The 22,550-nt window shown below is 35.2% G+C and overlaps 1 protein-coding gene across 1 annotated transcript in view; it reads right to left on the reverse strand.

Moving 5' to 3' along the window:
* Nucleotides 1–22,550, reverse strand: part of LRRIQ1 (leucine-rich repeats and IQ motif containing 1) — a 193,977-nt gene that overhangs the window by 43,316 nt on the left and 128,111 nt on the right. Inside the window, exon 23 of the mRNA XM_014535275.1 lies at nucleotides 18,448–18,549. Within this exon, the coding sequence (XP_014390761.1) occupies nucleotides 18,448–18,549 (102 nt within the window). The remainder of the gene's footprint in view (nucleotides 1–18,447; nucleotides 18,550–22,550) is intronic.

Raw genomic sequence — 22,550 nt, forward strand, 5'->3', positions numbered from 1 at the left:
CTCCTATTACTAGGGAAATTCCTGAAGAAAGGGCACATAGAATGAGAGCAGAAAAGAAAAAAGAAAAAAAAATTCTTGAGTGTAGCAATTGAGAGGTAAGCATTGATTACTATAACACATGTAGTTTGAGTAGAATGGTGGGAATGCGACCAGAGTATACACTGCATAACTTTACAAAAGAATTGTACATGAGATTACATAAATTTCAATTTATTAGTCTCTCATCAGGCTGAAGTTCTGAGGGAGGAGCTGGTTTATCTGTAAATTTGTTTATTTATTTATTTATGCCTCCAGTTTCAAGTACAATGAAAGAACACCAAAGCTCACAACACTTTTTGAAGGAATCAAAATTGTAGAGTGAACAGAATGTGCAAAACAAAGACACTGATTAGACTGCCTAAGGAACTTCATAAAGAAAAAGAGCCCAGCCATGTGGCTTAGTGGTTGAGCATTGACCTATGAACCAGGAGGTCATGTTGGATTCCCAGTCAGGACACATGCTTGGTTTGTGGCCTTGATCCCCAATAGGGGGCATGCAGGAGGCAGTAGATCAATGATTCTCTCTCATCATTGATGTTTCTATCTCTCCCACTCTTTTCCTCTCTGAAATCAATAAAAATACATTTAAAAAAAAATAAGGCATCCTTCCAGGCTAAACAAATGTGAGAGATGGATGGATGTAGTAGCTTGAAAACAAGATAGAATAATTTTTTCAATGACTTGCTCATATGCTAATATTAAGAAGTTAATAGATATATAGTAAAGTTAGAAATTTAAGAAACAAAAGACAGGAGATGACTAATCATGCAAAATATCACTGAATCAGGCCCTTTAATGGGTGGTTTTAAAAACATTTCATTTAATCATTTAAAAATTTAAAGTATATTGAAGCTAAAAAATAAAGTGTATTGAAGCTATATATGTATGTATATTGTTTTAAAACTGAAAAATGGCAATCTGCAGATTTATACCTCCCTATCCCTAATTTACACTCTTAAAGGCAACCACATTCAACCATATTAGTCATTTTTAGTCATTTCTTCTACATTTGGCCTGCATATATCTTGATGTCTTTATTTTTGAAATTTTTATAATACCTATTGACTTCACAATATGAAAGACAAAGATTTAGTCCTTTTACAACACCTCTACCATATACCTTCTCTTCCCATCTCTTAAACAAACAATAATTTTTGGTTAAATCTTTTAGATGAACCATATAGGATACCAGAAAGGAAGGGTTAATAACTTGTTCTATGTTTCTTCTCTAGGTGCAGGGACGTATGAGTATTTGATTCTCCGGTCAAGAAACTGTTAGAATTTAATCTTTAATCAACCCGAGATCAATGAGCATTCAGCTGTACCAGACCAACCACTTTTACCTTTTACTTCATTGTTGAGATTGTTTATTGAACAATAGTACGAAACACTGGTGAAGTGCAGCTGAAGCAGAGAATTGGCGTTTGCTACATAGCCCTAAGTGGACTGGGTCACTAGCTAGCCATAGGCTCCATGACTAACTGATTATAAAAGCTGCTGGGATCCAGAGCTGATGGCTTCCTTTAACTGAGCTTGTCTACACAGTCACAGCTTCATCTCTGCTGCCCACATATTTCCTAAGAACAGCATGGCGAGGACACCAGATGCTGTGCCCAGGCATCACAATGTCATCACCATACTAAGCATGCTATGTGGACTCCTCTCCTTTGTTATTCTATTTTTTTTTTAAGTCTTCATCTGAGGATATTTTTCCATTGATTTTTAGAGAGAGTGGAAGAGAGAAGGAAAGACAGAGAGAAACACATTGATTGTTTGCCTTCTGCATGCCCCAAACCAGGGCCCAGGCCGGGAAGGAGCCTGCAACCGAGGTACATGCCCTTGACTGGAATCAAACCTAGGACCCTTCAGTCCACAGGTCAATGGTCTATCCACTGAGCCAAGCCAGCTAGAACTTGTTATTCCTTAAGTGCAGTAAATTTATGTGTAGGGCCTATTGTGTTTCACAAATTTAATATGAACTCAAAACACACAGCTGGTAACAGAAAAAAATGATACAAAAGTTACAGGTTACATTTCCTTGTATAATTTTGTTTTGTCACATTTAGTTATCTAACTTTTTACATTTAGTTTTCTATGTACAATCGTTAGTCTCCAAATTCTGTGTTAGCAGAGTATATCTACTATATGTTCATGCATTAGTATTCTATATACTAGTACATATTTCAGGTGAACACAAAACTCTCTTCATAAAGAGTGCATTAACTCTTATAAATACATCCCAGCACATTAGACCAGTGGTCGGCAAACTGCGGCTCGCGAGCCACATGCGGCTCTTTGGCCCCTTGAGTGTGGCTCTCCCACAAAATACCATGTATGGGAGCACATGTACAGTGCGATTGAAACTTCGTGGCCCATGAGCAGAAGTTGGTATTTTGTGGAAGAGCCACACTCAAGGGGCCAAAGAGCCGCATGTGGCTCACGAGCCACAGTTTGTCGACCACTGCATTAGACAATTGATACTATTTTATTTTCTCAGAGATTGCTCATGATGTTTTCTCTTATCATGGAGTGTTTATTCTCTAAGATGGCATGAGCTGTCATCCTGGATCTCCCTTGACCATCATTACAAAGATTCCATTGTCTCTTTTCCTTGCTAGATCTCATGTACTTCTTTTTCATAGTTTACTTCTTCAATTTTATGAAGGCAGACCTCCAACATCTTTCTGAGCAAGATTACAAGGGAGATAAATTAAGACTCAGCATGTTTTTATCTTTTTTAATTTATTAATAGTTTGCCTCTTTTGGAATTGTAGGTTGGAAATAACTTTTCCTAAGAATGCTGAATATATTGTCCTATTGTCTTCTAGGTTCTAATATTAATGTTGGGAAATTCAATGACATTTAGATAAATGACCCATTGCAAGTGATACGTTTCTCTTTCTGGAGCACATTTAGGCTCTTTCCATTGTCCCTTGTTTTAATGACATTTTTCAAATATGTGCCACAAAGATGGGTTAATTTTCATTCATTTTCCTAACATTTAATAGGCCCTCTTGCTCTGAAAACTGGTATCCCTTAGTTTTGGCATTTTTTGAATGATTACTTTGATAATTTCCTTCTATCTATTAGTTTTTGTCGCATTCTCTCTTTTTGGACTGCCTATTGTTTATCAAGAATTGAACCTTCTGGACTAATTTTCTTCTCTTTGTTTTCTTTCATGTTTCCCATAACTTTGTATTTTTGCTCAAGTTTCTGGGAAATGTCTTTAATATTATCTTTTAACTTTATCTTTTGCCAAGTTTTCATTTCTATTATCATGTTTTTATTTTCAAAGAGATATTTTTGGTTCTCTGACCTCTCTTATTTCATGGGTGCAATGTTTTATAATGTCTATGAGAATGGTCATGGTATTTTTGAAGACTTTTTCACTTGGTACCATCTGTTTCTTTCAAGTTGAGTATTATGTTTGTTAGTTTTTTCCTCTATCTTTCATTTTATAGGTTTATTTTAGATGTTTAAGAATCCTCATTTGTGTGCTTACATTTTAGAGTGGCAGTCTATAAAGTCGAGAGGAAATTCTGCACAAGTGAGTGAGGCCTATCATCTGAAAGGTTCACCTTAAGGTGACTTACCTGAGTCCTATATTGGAAATATCTGCTGTCAATAATTAGATGCTTCCTCTTAGACTGATAAGAATCTCCAGAAAGACTCTTCTAATCTCTTTCCTGAAGGTTAAAGGCATGGTGCTATGGACTGAATGTGCCTCCCTAAAATTCCTATGTTGAAACCCTAATTCCCAAGGTGATGTAATTTGGAGATGGTGTCGTTGGGGAGTAATTAGGAATAGATTAGGTCATAAGGACAGGCCTTCATATGGTGGTAGTGGCCCTATAAGAAGAGAAAGAATGATCTCTCTTTCTCCTTGTGCATGCACCAAGAAAAGGCCACATGTATCCACAGCAAGAAGGTAGCCATCTCTAAGCCAATAGGAGAGGTCTCACCAGGAACCGAATATGGTAGAACCTTAATATTGGATTTTCCAACCTCCAGAAATGTAAGGAATAATTTTCTGTTTTTTTAAGCCACACAGTCCATGGTATTATGCTAAGGGTGGTCAGGTTTACTACAAAACATGATTATCAGCATTCTGAGGGTTGGGCAGGAGAAGTGCTTGGGGTCTTAGCATTTATTTTATATATCTGCACTTACTCTTCTTAGTTTGAGTAAGATGCCAAGATTCTCAGATAAGTCTGGTGTTCCTGAGTTCAGAGACTCTATTTTTTCCTATCTGAAGAATTAAGTTCAAGAATTTTGCAAAGGTAACCCAGAACTATTTATTTTAGTAACTATTTAACCCCACTTTCAATTCCTGAAACTTTCAGTTTGAAATAAATTTCATATTTCATTGCTGGTTTAAGCTTTTGCTTTGCCATTATTACCCATGTTTTTAATTTTCTAGACTAAAAAATTATATTGCTGTTGCTCCTTCCCATATTTGTTAATGTGTTTTAAAAATACCTCCACTTAAGTTTTAATGTTTTCATATCCAACCTCTTTCTCTGGAAGTCCTTAGATTATCATTTTACTTTCAAAATATCATGAGGAGCAAAGATCAGAGTTCCCAGTTACAGCTGAGAAAACCAAGACATGGATTGCCCAAATAGTGTATTCCTGTACAAAATTCAAATCTAACGTCTTCTCAGTCCAAAGCCATTGTTATTATGTTATCATATTTGGCCTTCTTTAGATAGAAGATTGAAACATATGCTGTGCAGATGTTTCTTTCCTGCAGTGACTGTGTCAAGCAGCAAGGATGGACCGGCTTCCGGCAAGTTCCCAGTTACAGCTGAGAAAACCAAGACATGGATTGTACAGCTAGTGTATTTCTGTACAAAATTCAAATCTAAGTCTTCTCAGTCCAAAGCCATTGTTATTTTGTTATCATATTTGGCCTTCTTTAGATAGAAGAGTAAAATCTGTGATCATGAGCTTTATAATATTTTATAATAATTCTCTGAGACCTTGATAGGATTATTACTGGCTATCCCAGATGTATAGACAGTGTCCTAGGTAGCAAGTGCATGGGCACCTGATACAGGTGGGGACAGAAGTTTCTTTCAGGGGGCAAGGAACAACACAGAATTTTTTTAAAAGTGCCATGATCTTCCCCTGAAACCAGAAATCTTTCCTACTTTCTCTGTGAGACTTTGACTCCAAAGTCCAGGAGTCCTCCTCCTCCTTCTTTGAGGTTCTACAGAGAAGCAGCAGATAGAGAGCTGAATGGCAGGAGGCCTTGCTTTCATTTTTGAAGAAGAAAGTTTTGTTGGACACTTCCATGGTGAAACTTTTAGCATTTTGAAGATGTCATCACATTGTATATTAGTGAGCTTGGGCTGCCATAACAAAATACCACAGGCTGGGTACTTAAACAACAGAAATGTACTTCCTCATACTTCTGTAGGCTGGAAGTTCAAGAACAAGATGCTTGCAAGTTTAATCTCTTTTGAGGCCTTACTCCTTGGCTTGCAGTGGCCACCTTCTCCAGGTATTCTCACATGGCCTTTCCTCTATGTGTATGCGTTCCTGGTGTCTTTTCCTCTTCTTATAAAGATAACAGTTCTATTGGATCGGGGACCCTTTCATCTGATGTCCTTTAATCTTAATCACCTCCTTAAAAGCCCCATTTTAAAATGCAGTCATATTTAGGTTAAGAGATTGAACCTTCTATTTTTGTGGGGTGGGACACAATCCATAACAATTTTATCCTGGTGCTCATGACTGCCATTAAGAAATCATTTATTATTATTGCTCCTTTGAAGATAATATACTTTCCCCCCTCCCCTCTGACTCTTATTAAAAATTTTCTCTTGTGTTACAGTGTAATTTTCTTGAAATATATTTTCTTTGTGATTTATGGAGTTTCTTGAATCTATAACTTGAAGTTCTTCCTCACTTTTGGTAAATTCTCAAATATTAACTCTTCAACTATTACTTCTATTCCATTCTCTTTTGTCTCTCTTTTTTGGTCTGTAATTACATGTATGTTAGACATTTTGTAGCTCATATGTCCCTGCTTCTTTTTTATATATATTACTAGAGGCCTGATACACAAAATACGTGCACTCAGGGGGTCCCTCAGCCCGGCCTGTGCCCTCTCACAGTCTGGAAGCCCTTGGGGGATGGCTGACTGCCAGCAGGCGGACATCCTTAGCACAGCCATGGAGGAGGGAGAGGCTCCCGCCACCCCGCTGTGCTCGCCAGCTGTGAGCCTGGCTCAGGACTTCTGGCTGAGCAGTGCTCCTCCTGTGGGAGCACACTGACCACCAGGGAGCAGTTCCTGCATTGAGTTTATGCCCTCTGGTGGTCAGTGTGCATCATAGTGACCAGTCGTTCTGCCGTTCGGTCGATTAGCATATTACCCTTTTATTATATAGGATCTTTCATTTCATGCTTCACTTTGGATATTTCTTTCAGAGCTATTTTTCAACCCAATAATTCTTCATTTTAGTAGTTAGATCCATCCACTGAGCTCTTAACCTCAGCTGTGATTTTTAAGTTATAGACTTCTTTTGGATATTTTTATAGGTTTACTATCTTGTTGAGGTTTCCAGTCAAGATGGTGATGTAGGTAAATGCAGTACACACATTCTCCCACAACCACATTCAAATTAAAACTAAACTACATAACAACTATCATTCAGAACCGCCTGAAATCTAGCTGAACATAAGTCCTACAACTAAGAAGATAAACAAGAAGCCACATTGAAACTAGTAAGAGGGGTAGCAATATGGAAGGAGCTGGTTTCACACCCATGTTTGGCAAATAAAAACCAGGAGGAGTATCTCGGCTGTCAAGGTCACCTTTGAAGAGTAAGTGGTCCCAGTCCCAGACCAGGACACCCAGCCCAGGGTTCCAGTACCCAGAAGAGAATACCTATAGGTGCTGGCTCTAAGAACCAGCAGGGATTGTGGCTGAGTGAGATGGAGAGCTATTGGAGTCCCAGGTGTTCCTCTTAAAGGGTCCACGCATTAAGTTATTTGACTAATCTCTGAGCTCCAGTACCAGGGAAACAGCTAGAAAGGCACCAGGGACATATGGGGCAGAAGTGAAATGTATGGCATCAGGGAAAGAGCTAGAGGTGCAGCTTTCCCCCAGACAGAAGTGCTGGCAGAGACCATTGCTCCTTTTCTAAACCCTCCCCCAACAGAGCCATTCAGGCAGGCACTAATCTGTGTCTCCATCAACCTGGGTAAGAGTGTTCACCTACGCTGGTGATTCCCTGAGAACTCCAACCACAGAACTGACTCATAATCCTTTACCAACTTGCATACCCACCGTGTCTCAGATGGCTTTTCTATATGAACAGCCTGTCTTTGTTTATGCTTCACATTTTTCTAAAATCTCTCAAACAAGCAGATCTAGTCTTAGCATGCCCCATACCTCTCACTAGGTAGTTCCAGGCCCAGTACTAGTGACAGCTGGCCTTGGTTTGCAGCGTGGCCTCTCCTAAGTACCTCAAAACACAGCAAATTAGCAGCCATCTGCTGGTCACTTTGTACCTCATTCCAGGTGCTCCCAGAATCAAATAAAAGATTTGGAAGATAAGAAAGGAGAAAACACCCAATCAGAATAGCAAAAAGTAAAAAGAATCCAAAAAATAAGTATAGTTAAAGGAGCCTCTGGGACAACCTCAACTTATGAACATTAGTATAATGGGGGTGCTAGAAGGAGAGGAGCGAGAGCAAGATATTGAAAACCTATCTAAAAAAACTAGAGGCCTGGTGCATGAATTTTGTGCACAGGTAGGGTCCCTAGGCCTGGCAGCGATCAAGGCCAATCGGGGCCTTCCTTCCCCCAGCTACTGGCTGCCGGCCAGGGCCTTCCTTTGTTCCATGTCACTCCCTGGTGGTCAGTGCACTTCATAGCGAGCATTTGAACTCCTGAAGGGACAATTTGCATGTTGGCCTTTTATTATATAGGATGACAGAAAATTTCTTTGAACTGGTGAAGGTAATAGATATACAAGACCAGGAAGCACAGAGTCCTAAACAAGATGAACCCAAAGAGGCCCACACTAAGACACATCATAATTAAAATGCAAAAGTTTAAAGATAAAGAGAGAATCTTAAAAGCAGCAAGAGAAATTAGTTACTTACAAGGGAGCTCCCATGAGACTGTCAGTTGATTTCTCAACAGAAATTTTGCAGGCCAGAAGGAATTTGCAAAAAATATTCAAAGTGATGAAAAGCAAAAACCTAGAACCAATATTACTCTATACAGCAAAGCTGTCATTTAAAATTAAAAGACAGATAAAGAGTTTCCCAGACAAGAAAAAGCTAAAGGAGTTCATCACCACCAAACCAGCATTACGTAAAATGTTAAAGGGCCCTGTTTAAGAAGAAAAATAAAAAACATAAAAAATAAAATGGCAATAAATACATAACTATCAACAATTGAATGAATCTAAAAACAAAATAAACAAACAAATAGAACAGAAACAAACTCATAGATACAGAGAACATTCTGACAGTTGCCAGATGTTAAGGGATGTATGAAAAGGGTGAAGGGATTGAGATGTACAAATTGGTAGTTACAGAATAATCACAGGGATGTAAAATACAGTATAGGCAATATAGTCAATAATATTATAATAATTATGTATAGAGTCAGATGGGTACTATATTTATTAGGATGCTCACTTAGTAAGTTATATAATGTCTAATCACTGGTTTACACACCTGAAACTAATATGATATTATATGCCAACTGTAGTTGAAAAATAAAAAATATTTAAAGTCAAAAAATAAAAAAGGAAATTACCAATAATTAAAAAATATCTTGTTGAAATCTTAATTTCCTCATCTATATCCTCAAAGTTATTAAGTATATTCCCTTTAAATTATCTAATATTTGAAATCTTATTGGTTCTATTTCTATTGTCTATTCTGTTTTGTAGTGTTCAATGATGTTGCCTTATCTCCTTTGAACTGAATTAAAGAGGTAATTTGAAGTTTTTTATCTTTTTTGAAAGTTGTTTATGTTTATTTCTGGCAAGAGGCTAATCGATAGTCTATTCATCTAGACTGGAGATATTATCATAAGCTTTCCTCAACTTCTCAATGCTCTGGATTTCCTTTTGACTTATAATTCTTTACATACTTGTTAGTTCTTCAGTGTCATCAAAAAGATTTAAAACAAATTTTCAAACATTTTTAGTTCCCTACTGGAGGGTTGTTCTGAATTACATAGCTCTATTATCAGAAGACGAAGTCCTCTTTTATTTTTTTAATGAAAAGTAAACTACATACATAAAGACTATATGATATATGTATATATACACTTTGGAAAAGAGTTTATATAGTTCATTATGGCTTAATTAGAAAAACAAATTATAAATGATGTGGATAAAGAAGAGTTTAATAGCCTACTCTTTGACCCTAAATTATCATTCCCTGAATCCCCCTTATCCATAGATAAATATTTTTTAATTATAGTTTTATGCTTTACTACACAAAATAGACTAATAATATTTTTTCCTTTAGAAAACTGAAATGATTTCAAACCTTATATTAAAAAACTAGAGGCCCAATGCATGAAATTCATGCAAGGGGCTCGGCCCTCGCAGATGTTCGGAAGAACATCCAGAAGGCCATTCGGCTGTATGGTCTAATTAGCATATTACACTTCTATTATTACAGATGGTATGATAGTGCCTGGACCATATTTAGGAAGTTTTAATTATAAGTACATCTTATAGACTTATTTTCTTCCTTATTCAAATATTTATTGAGTACCAACCAACTATGTACTTGTTTTTATTCTAGGTGCTGAGGATAAGTGAATAAGAATGTAATGGTTTATCTTTCATGGAACTTATATTCTACTAGAGGCCCGGTGCACGAAATCATGCACCGGGGGGTCCTTCAGCCTGGCCTACGGGGATCAGACCAAAACCGGCTCTCCGACATTCCCTGAGGGGTCCCAGATTGTGAGAGGGCACAGGCCAGGCCAAGGGATCCCACCAGTGCAAGATCCAGGCTGGGGAGGGCCCATGGAAGGGCTTCAGGGCATGTCCAGCCCATCTCGCCCAGTCCTGATTGGCTGGACCCCAGCAGCAGGTCGAAGCATCTCCCCCCTGGTGGTCAGTGCGTGTCATAGTGACTGGTTGAACAAACGGTCAGACACTTAGCATATTAGGTTTTTATTATATAGGACGAGAGGCCTGGTGCACAAAATTTGTGCACGGGGGAGAGTGTGTGTGTGTGTGTGTGTCCCTCAGCCTGACCTGCACCCTTCCAATCCAGGAGCCCTCAGCGGATGTCCTACTCACGGCTTAGGCCCGCTCCCCGTGGTTCTCTGCTCTCTGCAGGGCCTGCCTGCTCCACACAGCAGTGACTGCCAAGCAGGCCATGCTGGGAGCTGCCTGCGTGCCACGTTTGTCTGCTCCTGGGTCTCCGTTGTGATGGCCAAGCAGGCTGTGCCATGCTGGGAGCTGCCTCCTCCCTACTGTCTGTCTCCACAGAGGCAATGAGGTTAATTTGCATACTCACTCCTGATTGGCTGGTGGGCATCGTGGAGGTATGGTCAATTTGCATCTTTCTCTTTTATTAGTGTAGATTGGTGGAAACACAACACAAAAGTAACAGTTTAAATTAATAAATAAGACAATTACAGATAAATGTCACAACTGTAGCAGATGCCATGACAAAGAGTAACTGCATAGAGGAGAAAGGGTTACTTTAGGATTTATTGTAAAGGAAAGCCCCTCACAGGACTAGAAATGCAAACTAAACAATGAGAGGAGCCCTTTTGCAAAGTGTGGAGGGCAGAGTTTTTAGGCAGAAAGATGAAGTACAAACGTTTCAAAGTAAAAAATTTCTTAGCATATTTGAATAACAGAAAGGAGTCTGATAATTACAGTCAGATGGGCCATGATGTAGAGTATAGTTTTGTTTTAAGTTAAGGCTCCCATACTAATTTTGTTTTATTTATTGAATTGAGAGAGATGAAGAGAGAGAGGGATAGAGGGAGAGAAAGAGAGGAGAAGTATTGATTTTTTGTTCCATTTATTTATGCATTCATTGGTTGATTATTTTATGTGCCCTGATGGGGCATAGAACACACAATGTTGGCATGTGGGGATGATGTACTAACTAAGCTACCTGGACAGGGCCTATCATATTAAATTTTAAAAAGAGAAGTTAAAATATGACTTCTGATCTTCAACTATCTCTACTTTGGGGTTCCAACATACAATGCATATTTATTTATTTTAATTAATTAATTTATCTATCTATCATCTATCTATCTATTTATTTTTTTAAATCCTCACCCAAGGATATGTTTGTGTTGTTTTTTAGAAAGAGAGAGAGAGAAACATTACTGTCGAAGAGTAACATCAATAGGTTGTCTCCCGAATGTGCCCCAACCAGGGATCAAACCCTCAACCTTTGGGTGTAGGGATGAAGCTCCAACCAACAGAGCCACTCAGCCAGGGCTCAATTTTATTTATTTTTGCTACTGACTTACCTCAGGTCCTTTTCTCTCTAATCTTCGAATTGAGCCATAAAAAACAACAACATATAAAATTAAACTACAAAACTTTGTTAACTGATATTTAATTCATAGTGCAGGCAAATTTTCACTTTTCTAAAAATAGTGAAGTTTTGTCCTCCATCTCTAAAGGGGGTTGTGAGAATTTAATTAGTTACTATAGATAGAACACTTGGGATATTGCCTTACTCAAATGGTAAATGACAGGGAAGAGTAAAGAGGCTGTGATATCATATTACACTAAATTATACGGTAGATAAAAGCTTATTCCGAATATTGTGAAAACACAGTGAGTGGTGTTCCAAGATAGAATCTGAAAAGTATTGCTAAGAAATTAATGCATGAGATGACAAGAATTAGCCAAGTGAAGAGATTTTCTGCAATGCATAGGGCAGTCAGTCCAAAGCAGCATGATCGAAGACATAATATAAGCATGTTGCATCTCCATCTATATTTAGACTATTTAGGGAAGGGTCCTTTGTGTTTTTATTTATTCATTACAAAACATTTATTTAGCATTGATTATACATTAGGCACTATGTTAAGGATAGTAAACACTAAGGAGATATACAGAGCTAAAATTTTTGTAGAAAAATAGCAATTCAAAGTAGACTGGTTGTTAGAAACTGAGCTTCTGATGGGCACATCCATTTAGAAATATTCATATTCAGGTCTACTTTGTCTAATACTGAGACTTGCTATAAATGATTATGAGCATCTCTTCTTAAGAGCATGCCTTCAGGTCTACTCTGGTTGCCTGCATATGTCCTGTACCATTTATTCTATCAGCTCCTAATACCTAGTCATTAGCTAGTACTCTATACAGCTTTGTGTGTGTGTGTGTGTGTGTGTGTGTGTGCACGCGCATAAAATCTATTTTACAACATTCTATATAATGTGACTGAGTCTGTGCTCTAAGCGAGAGAGAGAGAGAGAGAGAGAGAGAGAGAGAGAGAGGGAAAGAAGTTGGGGGGGATGTGTGTAACCCTATAATTAAAAAAAGCACAAAAGAAAATGGTTTGATTAGAAATGCTCAGAAGTAAAATTATAGAAATTAAAGGTCTTTTAATGCCTTTAATACTAAAAAAATTTAATACAAAAATATTTGAACATTTATGATGTATATGGACATATGATATGTGTAAGTGTTAAGTTTTATAAGAGGATAAATCAGAAGCATGTTACTGATGACAGCACCAGACTGAAAATTTTAAAAACTTGAAAAATCAAGTAAAATCGTTCCAGGGTTTGGAGAAGCAAATACTAAAATACTAAAACTTTCTCTCTGAGAAGATTGTTGGGCCAGATTCATTTTTTTGCAACTCTTCTAGCTTCTGTCGTTGTTCAAAGTAAGAAGTGTAAATTTGGAATTGGCCTTAGGAATTGCAAATTTAAAACTTTCAGCAGATTAGGGCAGGAAAGTCATAGAATTTATGTATAAATAAAAAGAGAAAGAAATGAAGCCAAAATATGGTGTTTACTTTGGAGCTGTGTGGAGAGCTTTTTATCTATCTGAAAATTAAAACAGGTTTTTGAAAATATGGTCATTATTTATTTACAGTCTAATAGGTACTTATAATGCTAGATAATCATAATAATATTAATAATAATATTAGCTTTGGTAGCAGCTAATATAGGGTACAGATCACATCTTTATCATGTTGGCACTGAACTGTTTTTTAAATTTATATCAATGTGCCCAGTCGGTGTGGCTCAGTGGTTGTGCATCGACCCATGCATCAAGAGGTTAGTGGTTCAATTCCAGGTTAGGACACATGCCCTGGTTTCAGGCTCAATCAGAGTAGGAAGCCTGCACGAGGCAGCTGATTGATGTTGATGTTTCTCATGGATGTTTCAATCTCACTCTCCCTCTCCCTTACTCTCTCTCTCAAAAGCAATAAAAACATATCTTAAAAGTCATATTAATTATGGTATGAGAAATAACAAAATTGATTATTCTCTCAGAGTTTTGCCTAATTTAATAATGTCTTTATTCCTTTGTTAAATATTTTGATTCTAAGTCTTATACACTTCAGGGTTACCTAAAAACCTCAGTTCTTCAATTTTTGTTTGATATTTGCTAACTTTTTCTTTTGGATAAAGAAGTTATTCTCATTTCCCTTCAGCCATTTATTCTCTGTATGATCTTGGAAAAGTCATTTGTCAAGCTCTTAAAACTAGTTTTCTCATCTGTAAAATGTTGACAGTTATAATACATTTTTCAGAATTTCTAAGAAGATTGAATCAGAGAATTATGTAGAACTCTTAGCATAGTACTTAGCAAGAAATATAATAAACACTACCAATTGCAAAACAATAGAAAAATAAAGCCATACTTTTAAAATGAATGTTGCTAACAATGAAAAATTTTAAGCACTTACTATGTATTTATACTGTGTATTGCAAGCATTTCACAAGTAGGATCTCATGTAATCCCTAACAACTAAGTATTATTAGCATCCAGTTTTACAGGTGAAAAATAATGCAAATAGATGTTAATTAATGTCGCCAAGTGTGCAGAGTCAATAAACGGTGGAATCAAGATTCAAACTGTGCTAAGACTAACTTTAGAGTATACACTTACATCAATGAAGCTATGTGTCCTCCATACAAGTGATAGCTACAGAAGAGTATGTCAAGGCTCTGAATTAAACATTCAACAACCCCACACACAAAAAAAAAAACAAAGGAAGGTTGGTGGGAGATCTTCAAGGTAAGGAACAAGACAATGATAAATCAAGAATCAAATTCCAAGGCAAAAAATCAGATATTGAAACCAAAGTAGAAATTATGGGTACCTGACATTAAATACTATAAATAAGCAAATAGATCAAGTAAACAAATGTTAACTCTGCAAAGTCCTCAGGCTTTTAATCAAGTATCATAGAACTGATTGATATCTGACACACTGCCTGTATATGAGGTTATCCAGGGAACAGGTATGGTCAAAGGTTCCTCAGCCTTGATTGGGTTAAAGGTCTAAATCTAGCACCTAGACAAAAATTTTCAACATGGTATGAATATGATAAAATATAAGGATATTCTGTAAGATAAAGCCTGTTAGGAGGGTATGATTATCTACTTTACAAAATTTAATGTAATTTAATATTTTATATTCAATATTTCATATTAAAATGTCTCAAACTTAAGCATATATTTTACCCTAGACTAATAGAGTATATCCACCATCCTGTCTGTCCTTTGAGTGATATCCAGAAAAATTCAACAGTAATAATAAAAATATTTAGTACAACTTATAAGAGGAATTATGAAAACCCCACTTGACAATATTACAAAGTTTAAAAAATGGATTTTTAAATATAGCTAAAAATATCAGACATTATTATAAAAGAAATGAGCATTATAGGAAGAAATAGTCAAATACTATAATCTAATTTCAACAACACCAAAGAAGTTATATGACCATGTGGCATGCCATTGTGCTGAGATAGTTTTCCATATAGAGTCATTCAATCTAACCCTCCAGCAAAATTTAATTCTGGTCTCCCTCATTTATGGAAGGTAAGATGCCCAATTATTAATTCTATTTAAACTTTTTAAGAAAATTAAAAGGCTTCCAATATTGTAAAATTAGATTGTGATAATGGTGATGTAACTGAATATATCAATACTTATTGAATTCTACTCATAATGGTAAATTTTATACTATGCAAATTTTATCTCAATAGACCTGGTTTAAAAATGTGTCCCTACAGGGAGGCCGGTTTCAGTCAGGCTGCTAACATATAAGTCGACTGGCTAAAAATAAAAGTGAGTCAGGAAGGTGGGTGAGGCCAGAGTAGCGGAAAGACAACATGGGATTCAACCTGGCCAGCAATGATCAAATTATATTTGCCTCACTATTTCCCCTTGAAAAGGGAGCAGAAATAAACATATTACTGAGGGGGGAAAAAGTTTTACTACATTCATCACTAATAAAAGCAGACTTAGAACTGGACACTGCAGGAGGAGCGAGATAGCGCTCCCGGCACTTTTGGTGAAAGACAGGAGGAGCGCGATTGCGCTCCCCGGCACTCCAGGGGTTAAGGTAGAAAAAAAAAACCTAAACACATTTCATTTGGAAATGAAAACAGAAATACACATTGTATCATAGAGCATATGTGGAAATATTTCATGTTCGATAGACCTCTTTATCTCTACCACTATTTGAACTATTCTTAGTATCTATATATATAAAAGCCTAATATGCAAAGTGTCCCCTTGGAAGTTCGACCAACCAGGAGTTTGATCGCTCTCTATGACATGCACTGACCACCAGGGGGTGACACGGAAAGAAGAAAGGCCCCGGTTGGCAGCTGGCAGCCGGCAGCCGCTAAGGACCCCACCCATGCACAAATTTTGTGCACCGGGCCTCTAGTATTTTATATTAGCACAGAAATTAATTAGTATACTATATGCACATATAAACTATTCTTGATAGTTACATAGCTTCACATTTCATAGGAAAAGAAAAAATACAAAAAAACATGTTAGGATAGATTTCTTTTCTGATTTTTAAGTATGTGCTAATTTAAAGGGGAAAAATGCCCAATTATCCTTTTCCCCAGGCATTTCCTTTTTAAAGTAACAATGCTCCTATTTAACAGGTAATATCTGTCGAGTTGGTATTAATTTTAGCAGAATTTCCACTCTTTCTTCTATTGTATCATTTTTTTTGGGGGGGGGGCTTTATTTATTTAGTCTTATTGTTGACAGTATTACAGATGTCCCCATTTCTCCCCCACCTTTGTCCCCCTCCACCTAGGCCTCTCCACACTATTATCTGTGTCCATGGGTTATGTGTATCTGCATGTAAGTTCCCTGGTTAATCTCTTCCCATCTCCCTCCTACTCCCCTCCTTTCGGGACCTGTCAGTCTGTTCCATGCATCTATGCCTCTAGACCTATTTTGTTCATCAGTATCAAAAGATACCTTGTAACAAATGAAAATGAACACACAATAACCCAAAATTTATGGGACACAGAAAGAGTAATCCTGAGAAAGAAGTTCATAGCATAACAAGCCTATCTCAAGATATAAAAATCTTGCCCAGCAGGTATGGTTCAGTGGACTGAGCATTGTCCTATCCACCAAGAGGTCACTGGCTCCATTCCAGATCAGGGCACATGCCCGGGTTGCGGGCATGATCTCCAGTAGGGAGTGTGCCCAGAGGCTGACGATCAATTTCTTTCTCATTGGTGTTTATATATATCTCTCTCCCTCTTCCTACCTCTCTCTTTAAAATATCAATAAAAACATACTTTTAAAAAATATATAAAAAAGAAACAAGAAAAATATCAAATAAATTATCTAAAGCTACAACTAAAAGAACTAGGAAGAGAACAAGAAAAACCCAGAGTAAATAGAAGGAAGGAAATAATAAAGATCAGAGTGGAAATGTGGAAATAATCATAGAAACTAAAAAACAAAAACAACAACTACAACAAAAAAACCACCATGAAATATCAATGAAACCAAGAGCTAGTTATTTGAAAAGATATACCAGATTTATAAACCTTTATTCAGACTCATCAAGAAAGGGAGAAGACCCAAATATGTAAGTAAAATCAGAAATGAAAGAGGTGAAATAACAACTGACACCACAGAAATATAAGGGATTGTTAGAAAATACTACAAACAACTATTTGCCAACAAATTGGACAATCTGGGAGAAATGAACAAATTCCTCAAAACATACAATGTTCCAAAACTCAATCAGGAAGAATCAGAAAACCTTAATAGAGGGATAACAACTAACAAAATTGAAACAGTAATCAAAAAACTCCCAGCAAACAAAAGTCTTGGACTGGATGGGTTCACAAGTGAATTTTACCAAACATTCAAAGTAGAACTAACACCAATCCGCCTCAAACTATCCCAAGGAAGGAAGATTTCCAAGCTATTTTTAGGAGGCCAGCATTATTCTAATTCCAAACCCAGACAAAGACACTACAAAGAAAGAAAATTACAGGCCAATATCTTTGATGAATATAGATGCTAAAATCCTCAACAAAAATTAGCAAATCAGATTCAGCAATACATTAAAAAGATCATACACCATGACCAAGTGCAAGAGATGCAATTCCAGGGATACGAGCTGGTAGAATGTTCGAAAACCAATAAATGTGATACGTCACATAAACTAAATGAAGGATGAAAATCACATGACCAATTAACACAGGAAAAACATTCGACAAAATCCAGCACCCATTTTTGATAAAAACACTCATCGAAGTGGGAATAGTGGCCATACATAATAAAGGCCACAGATGACAAACCTACAGCCAACATCATACTCAATGGGCAAAAACTAAGTGTTTCCCTTAACAGGAACAAGAAAATAAGGATGTCCACTTCTACTCTTTCTTTTAAAATAGTGAGTGGTGAAGTTAAGATTGTAATAAGAAAATGTACCCTTTCTAAAAGTGAAGCCTTATTTTATATTGAAAACACATTTTAATTCCATTAAATTCCAGATTTTAATTTTAAATATTTAATACAGTTAGTGAATATAGGTAGTAAATTAAATATATTAGAATATCATTTCAATATTTGATCACTTCCATTGACATAGGCTAATATTATCTGTCATAAAATTTAAATTATATAGTAAAACTAATCATACAGCATTATAAGACTTTCACAAAAAATAGAAGGAATTCAAATTTATGAAAGCATTGATATAAATACTAAAACACTATGCTAATTAATCAATACACTAAATTCATATTTTAGCTCCAGGAACCATATTTTGAATGTTATTTAGTTATATCTTATATATAATTTTTCATATATGTCCTTTAGTACTATTGAGGATTTTAAAAATTTGCTTTAAATACACATTTTAATCTATATATTTTTTACCTTCCTATGAATCTGTGATTAAAACATACCTTCAAAGTAACCAAGTCTTCTGGGTTTTAGCTTCTTTGGTGATTGTGTAGCAGAAACTTTACTTTCATTGTTTTTGAATAATGCTAGGCGCACTGTGGCATCTGGACAAAATAGGAAGATAAGACAGAAGGTCAGCCGTAGATCATTCCTTCTCTGAAATAGCTATATATTTTTTATGATAATATTAAAAATGATACCTGCTCTATAAAACTATGTGAAAATGATGATATTATTTTTTAAAGACTCATAATATGAAAAGGTAATCAGCCTGATAACAACTAATGAAATTGAAGCAGTAATCAAAACACTCCAGCAAACAAAAGTCTTGGACTGGATGGCCTCACAAGTGAATTTTACCAAACATTCAAAGAAGAACTAACACCAATCCTCCTCAAACTATTCCAAAAAATTCAAGAAGAAGGAAGATTTCCAAGCTACTATTGGTTATCTCATTAAACACATAGCTACTATTTAATACAAAAAGCAGAAACACTAATAATGTGAACAAATTTTACATCTAAAATTTCCAGTTATGGCATCATCCTTTTATTTGGGGAGTTGCTTCACTGCTTATTATTTTAGCTCCTTATTTAAATTCATAATATTTCTGCTGCAATAAAGTACAATTTCCATAAATACATAATAGGTAAAAGCTATTATTTTAGGAAATATCAAACACCCTATTTTTATCCTCTAAACTATGAGAAACTGGGCTAGATGAGATGGACGGAAGATAACTAATGGGACGAAGAACAGATATAAAATGATTATTCATTAATTTTACAGATAAATTAATAGTTTCTTTATTGCCCTAATTTATTGTATTTTACATAACAAAAATGTAAAAATCCTATATATTTTTATACCCAAGATAATTCTAAATCTAGTAACTTTACAAGATAAATAGGATAATTGTAAACGTAGGGCCCTATATATTTCTTTTTATTTGAATGAATGGTTCTATAGAATGTAAAATTGGGGATTTGGTAAGTTAAAATAAGACAAAAGATTTCTGCTTGTTGATGAACTGTAAGAAAAGAAAAATATAGTAATAGGAAATAGAATAAAGAGTGGAAATTTTTACATTAAAGTAGGTTAACTTAGTTGTACACCTGAAACTAATAAAATAGTGTATGTCAATTATATAGGGTGTCCCGAAATTCACACAAGATTTGCAATTCAATTCAATTGAATAAAAACAAATAATATATTGTAGGTTAGCATTAAACCACAATTTAGTTCAATGTACATTTCTTAGTAACTCACATCATCTTGCAGGGGTTGGAGAAGGCAATGGGGGAAAAAAAGGGAGATATGTAATTCTTTCAACAATAAAGATTTATTTAAAAAATAATCTTTGATTAATACCTAGTATAATAGAATTAAATATACTAGATGGAAAAAGAAGATTTTAAACATTATAAACCCCAAAATACATATCTTCATGAAATGCTAAGACAGCATGTGTTTTGGAGTATAAATCTGAAAAACAGTATTTTCAGAGTTATTCTCTAGCATGAGCAAACTGAAGGTTTCCACTATTCCTCTAATAATAATTTATCTTTAATAAGCATAATTTATATACTTCACAGATATTATATTTCATAATATTAGGGGAAAATTGGTCAATATTGGGCACATCTCATAATTATTAGTGACATGAATTATTATGAGTTGGGTTCTTTATATATTCAATATAAACCATCAAAAAGAATAATAAAAATCCTTGCATGAATATATTAAAATATATTTAATAGAATGAGTATTATATATCATTTAAGTTATTTACAGAAAAACATAATGGGATGCCAAAGGAGCATTAGTCATTCAGGCAGATAGATTACCATGGGCTTACATACCTGTAATGACACCTTATAATAACCTGATCTTTCCTCACATTTTTCTGATTGTCTTGCCTTTCCATTTGAATATGTATTTTCTCAGGCAAAGGCATTACAATTCAACAGACCTGGGTTAGATTCAAGCTCAAACTTACACTAATTCTATGACTGGTAAAAATGCTCTCACCCTCTACCTCCTCTGTCCAATAGAAAAAATTTTGGTTTTGAAGTATTACTGTGAGATTTAATGAGATCATGTGTGTAAAGCATCAAAACTTGTGTCTATATAAGTGTAGATGCTCAACTAATGTAAGCATATAATTACAACATAAATAATAATAATAATTCCAATTTTTATATTCTTTTAAATGATGAATCCTTCATATAATAAGGTGGGATATAAATATATATTTGATGGATCTATAATTGATTTCATTTTATTCAACATAGCACATAGAATAAAATCTATTGATCTTTTATAAGTACTTTGGCACTCCCTTGGGCAAATAACAATTTTTCTGTGACTTGATTTCTTAATATGTAAGACATGGATAACAATAACACTTTTCTCACACTATTATCAAGATTAAATAAGCGAATATACACAAAATATTTAACAGTTGTCTAGCTCTATTTAAAAAGTAAGATAATTTTATTCATCAAAAGCACATAAAGAGTGCTACATTTTTAGTATTTTATTTCAAAACATTCTTATTTTACCATCTTAAATTGATTTAAAACTTAAATTAATTCAAATTTCAAAGGGATAATAATAAAGAAAAACAGTAATTCTGGGCGGGGGGAAAAATCACTTAATTTTGATAGTCCCTGGAAATACCACTGTGAACAAGACACTATTCTTACCCTCAAAAACTACATAATCGAGTAAAAAAGCTTAGACATAAGGATATTGCAAAGAATACAGCTTTGACATCTTTTCTTGCATTGTAAGTCAGGTTTATACATTTAAATTGATTGCTCTGATATCATCAATAGCATGTCTGTCCTTTTTTTTAAATCTTTATAGCTCCCAGTATGACTTGCCCAGTATCTGGGAAATAGGTTTTAATACATCTTAATAAAATATTTAAAGAAACCCATAAGTAAACTGAGTTTCTAGTATGCATGTGGCACTGTACTTGAAACTTTATCTTCATTGTCTCATTTAAACATCATAATTTTATTTAGACATTAGAATATACTAAAAATCATTTCCTTCCCTGTGGAATCCCATTTTAGTTTCTATAATCCTGACCTTAGCTCATTGATTTATCCTCACTAACTTCATACTAAAAATCTGGTTATTATCAATTTTCTTTATGTGCCAAGAACAATAGTGTTATAAAATAAGTTTTATGTTAAGACTGAAAGACTAACTATATTTCATTATCTTATAGGAAGTAATATTTACTAATTTATATTTGCCTTCCCAAATATAAATATGCACTTAAATGACTACAGTACCCTACACACACAATCATACACATAATCAAAGTCAAATGTATTTAGTGACTTTTATCTAACTTATTTCTGATTTTATTAACAGTTATTTATTGAACATCTACCATATACCAGGCAGGGTATTAGGTTCTGGGTATTCAATGTGGAACAAATAGAGTCTTGGCATCAAGGACATTACTATTTAAATGAGTTTTATCATCATTTTGTGGATATAAGAAAGTAAGATTTGATAAAATTCTTATAAATTTGTTGGAAATCACTGAGGCAATCAAAACATATCATTAATAAACTTCGTTTTACCACAGTTTTGTCTATACTATTCCCCTTTCATGCTTTCCCCTTAACATTTATTAGTTGCCTTATCATTTTACAACCTGATCTCTTTGCTATAGCCTATGAACTTCTTAATTCATATTTAAAAAATTAGCCTGTCTTATTTTCTAGCAGGCTTAATTCTTGGCTATAACTAAATGTTACCAACACAGTCTCAAGCTATTTTCTTTATTGAAATAAAATCACTAACTATTGGAACGCTTAGCATGTACTTAACACTGTACTAGGTGTTACAAATAGATGCAAAATGATATTTATCCCTACTTGTGACTCTACATTTATAACTAAACTAGAGGCCCGATGCACGAAATTCATGCAAGAGTAGGCCTCCCTTCCCCTGGCTCCCGGCAATGTCTTCCCTCTGGCACCTGGGAACCGGGCTTCTCTCTGGCCCCTGGCTTCATCCATAAGGATGTCCGGAATGACATCAGTCTAATTAGCATAGTACCCTTTTATTATTATAGACT

The sequence above is a fragment of the Myotis brandtii genome, unplaced genomic scaffold (assembly GCF_000412655.1).
Source record: "Myotis brandtii unplaced genomic scaffold, ASM41265v1 scaffold141, whole genome shotgun sequence".
Taxonomy (NCBI): Eukaryota; Metazoa; Chordata; class Mammalia; order Chiroptera; family Vespertilionidae; genus Myotis; species Myotis brandtii.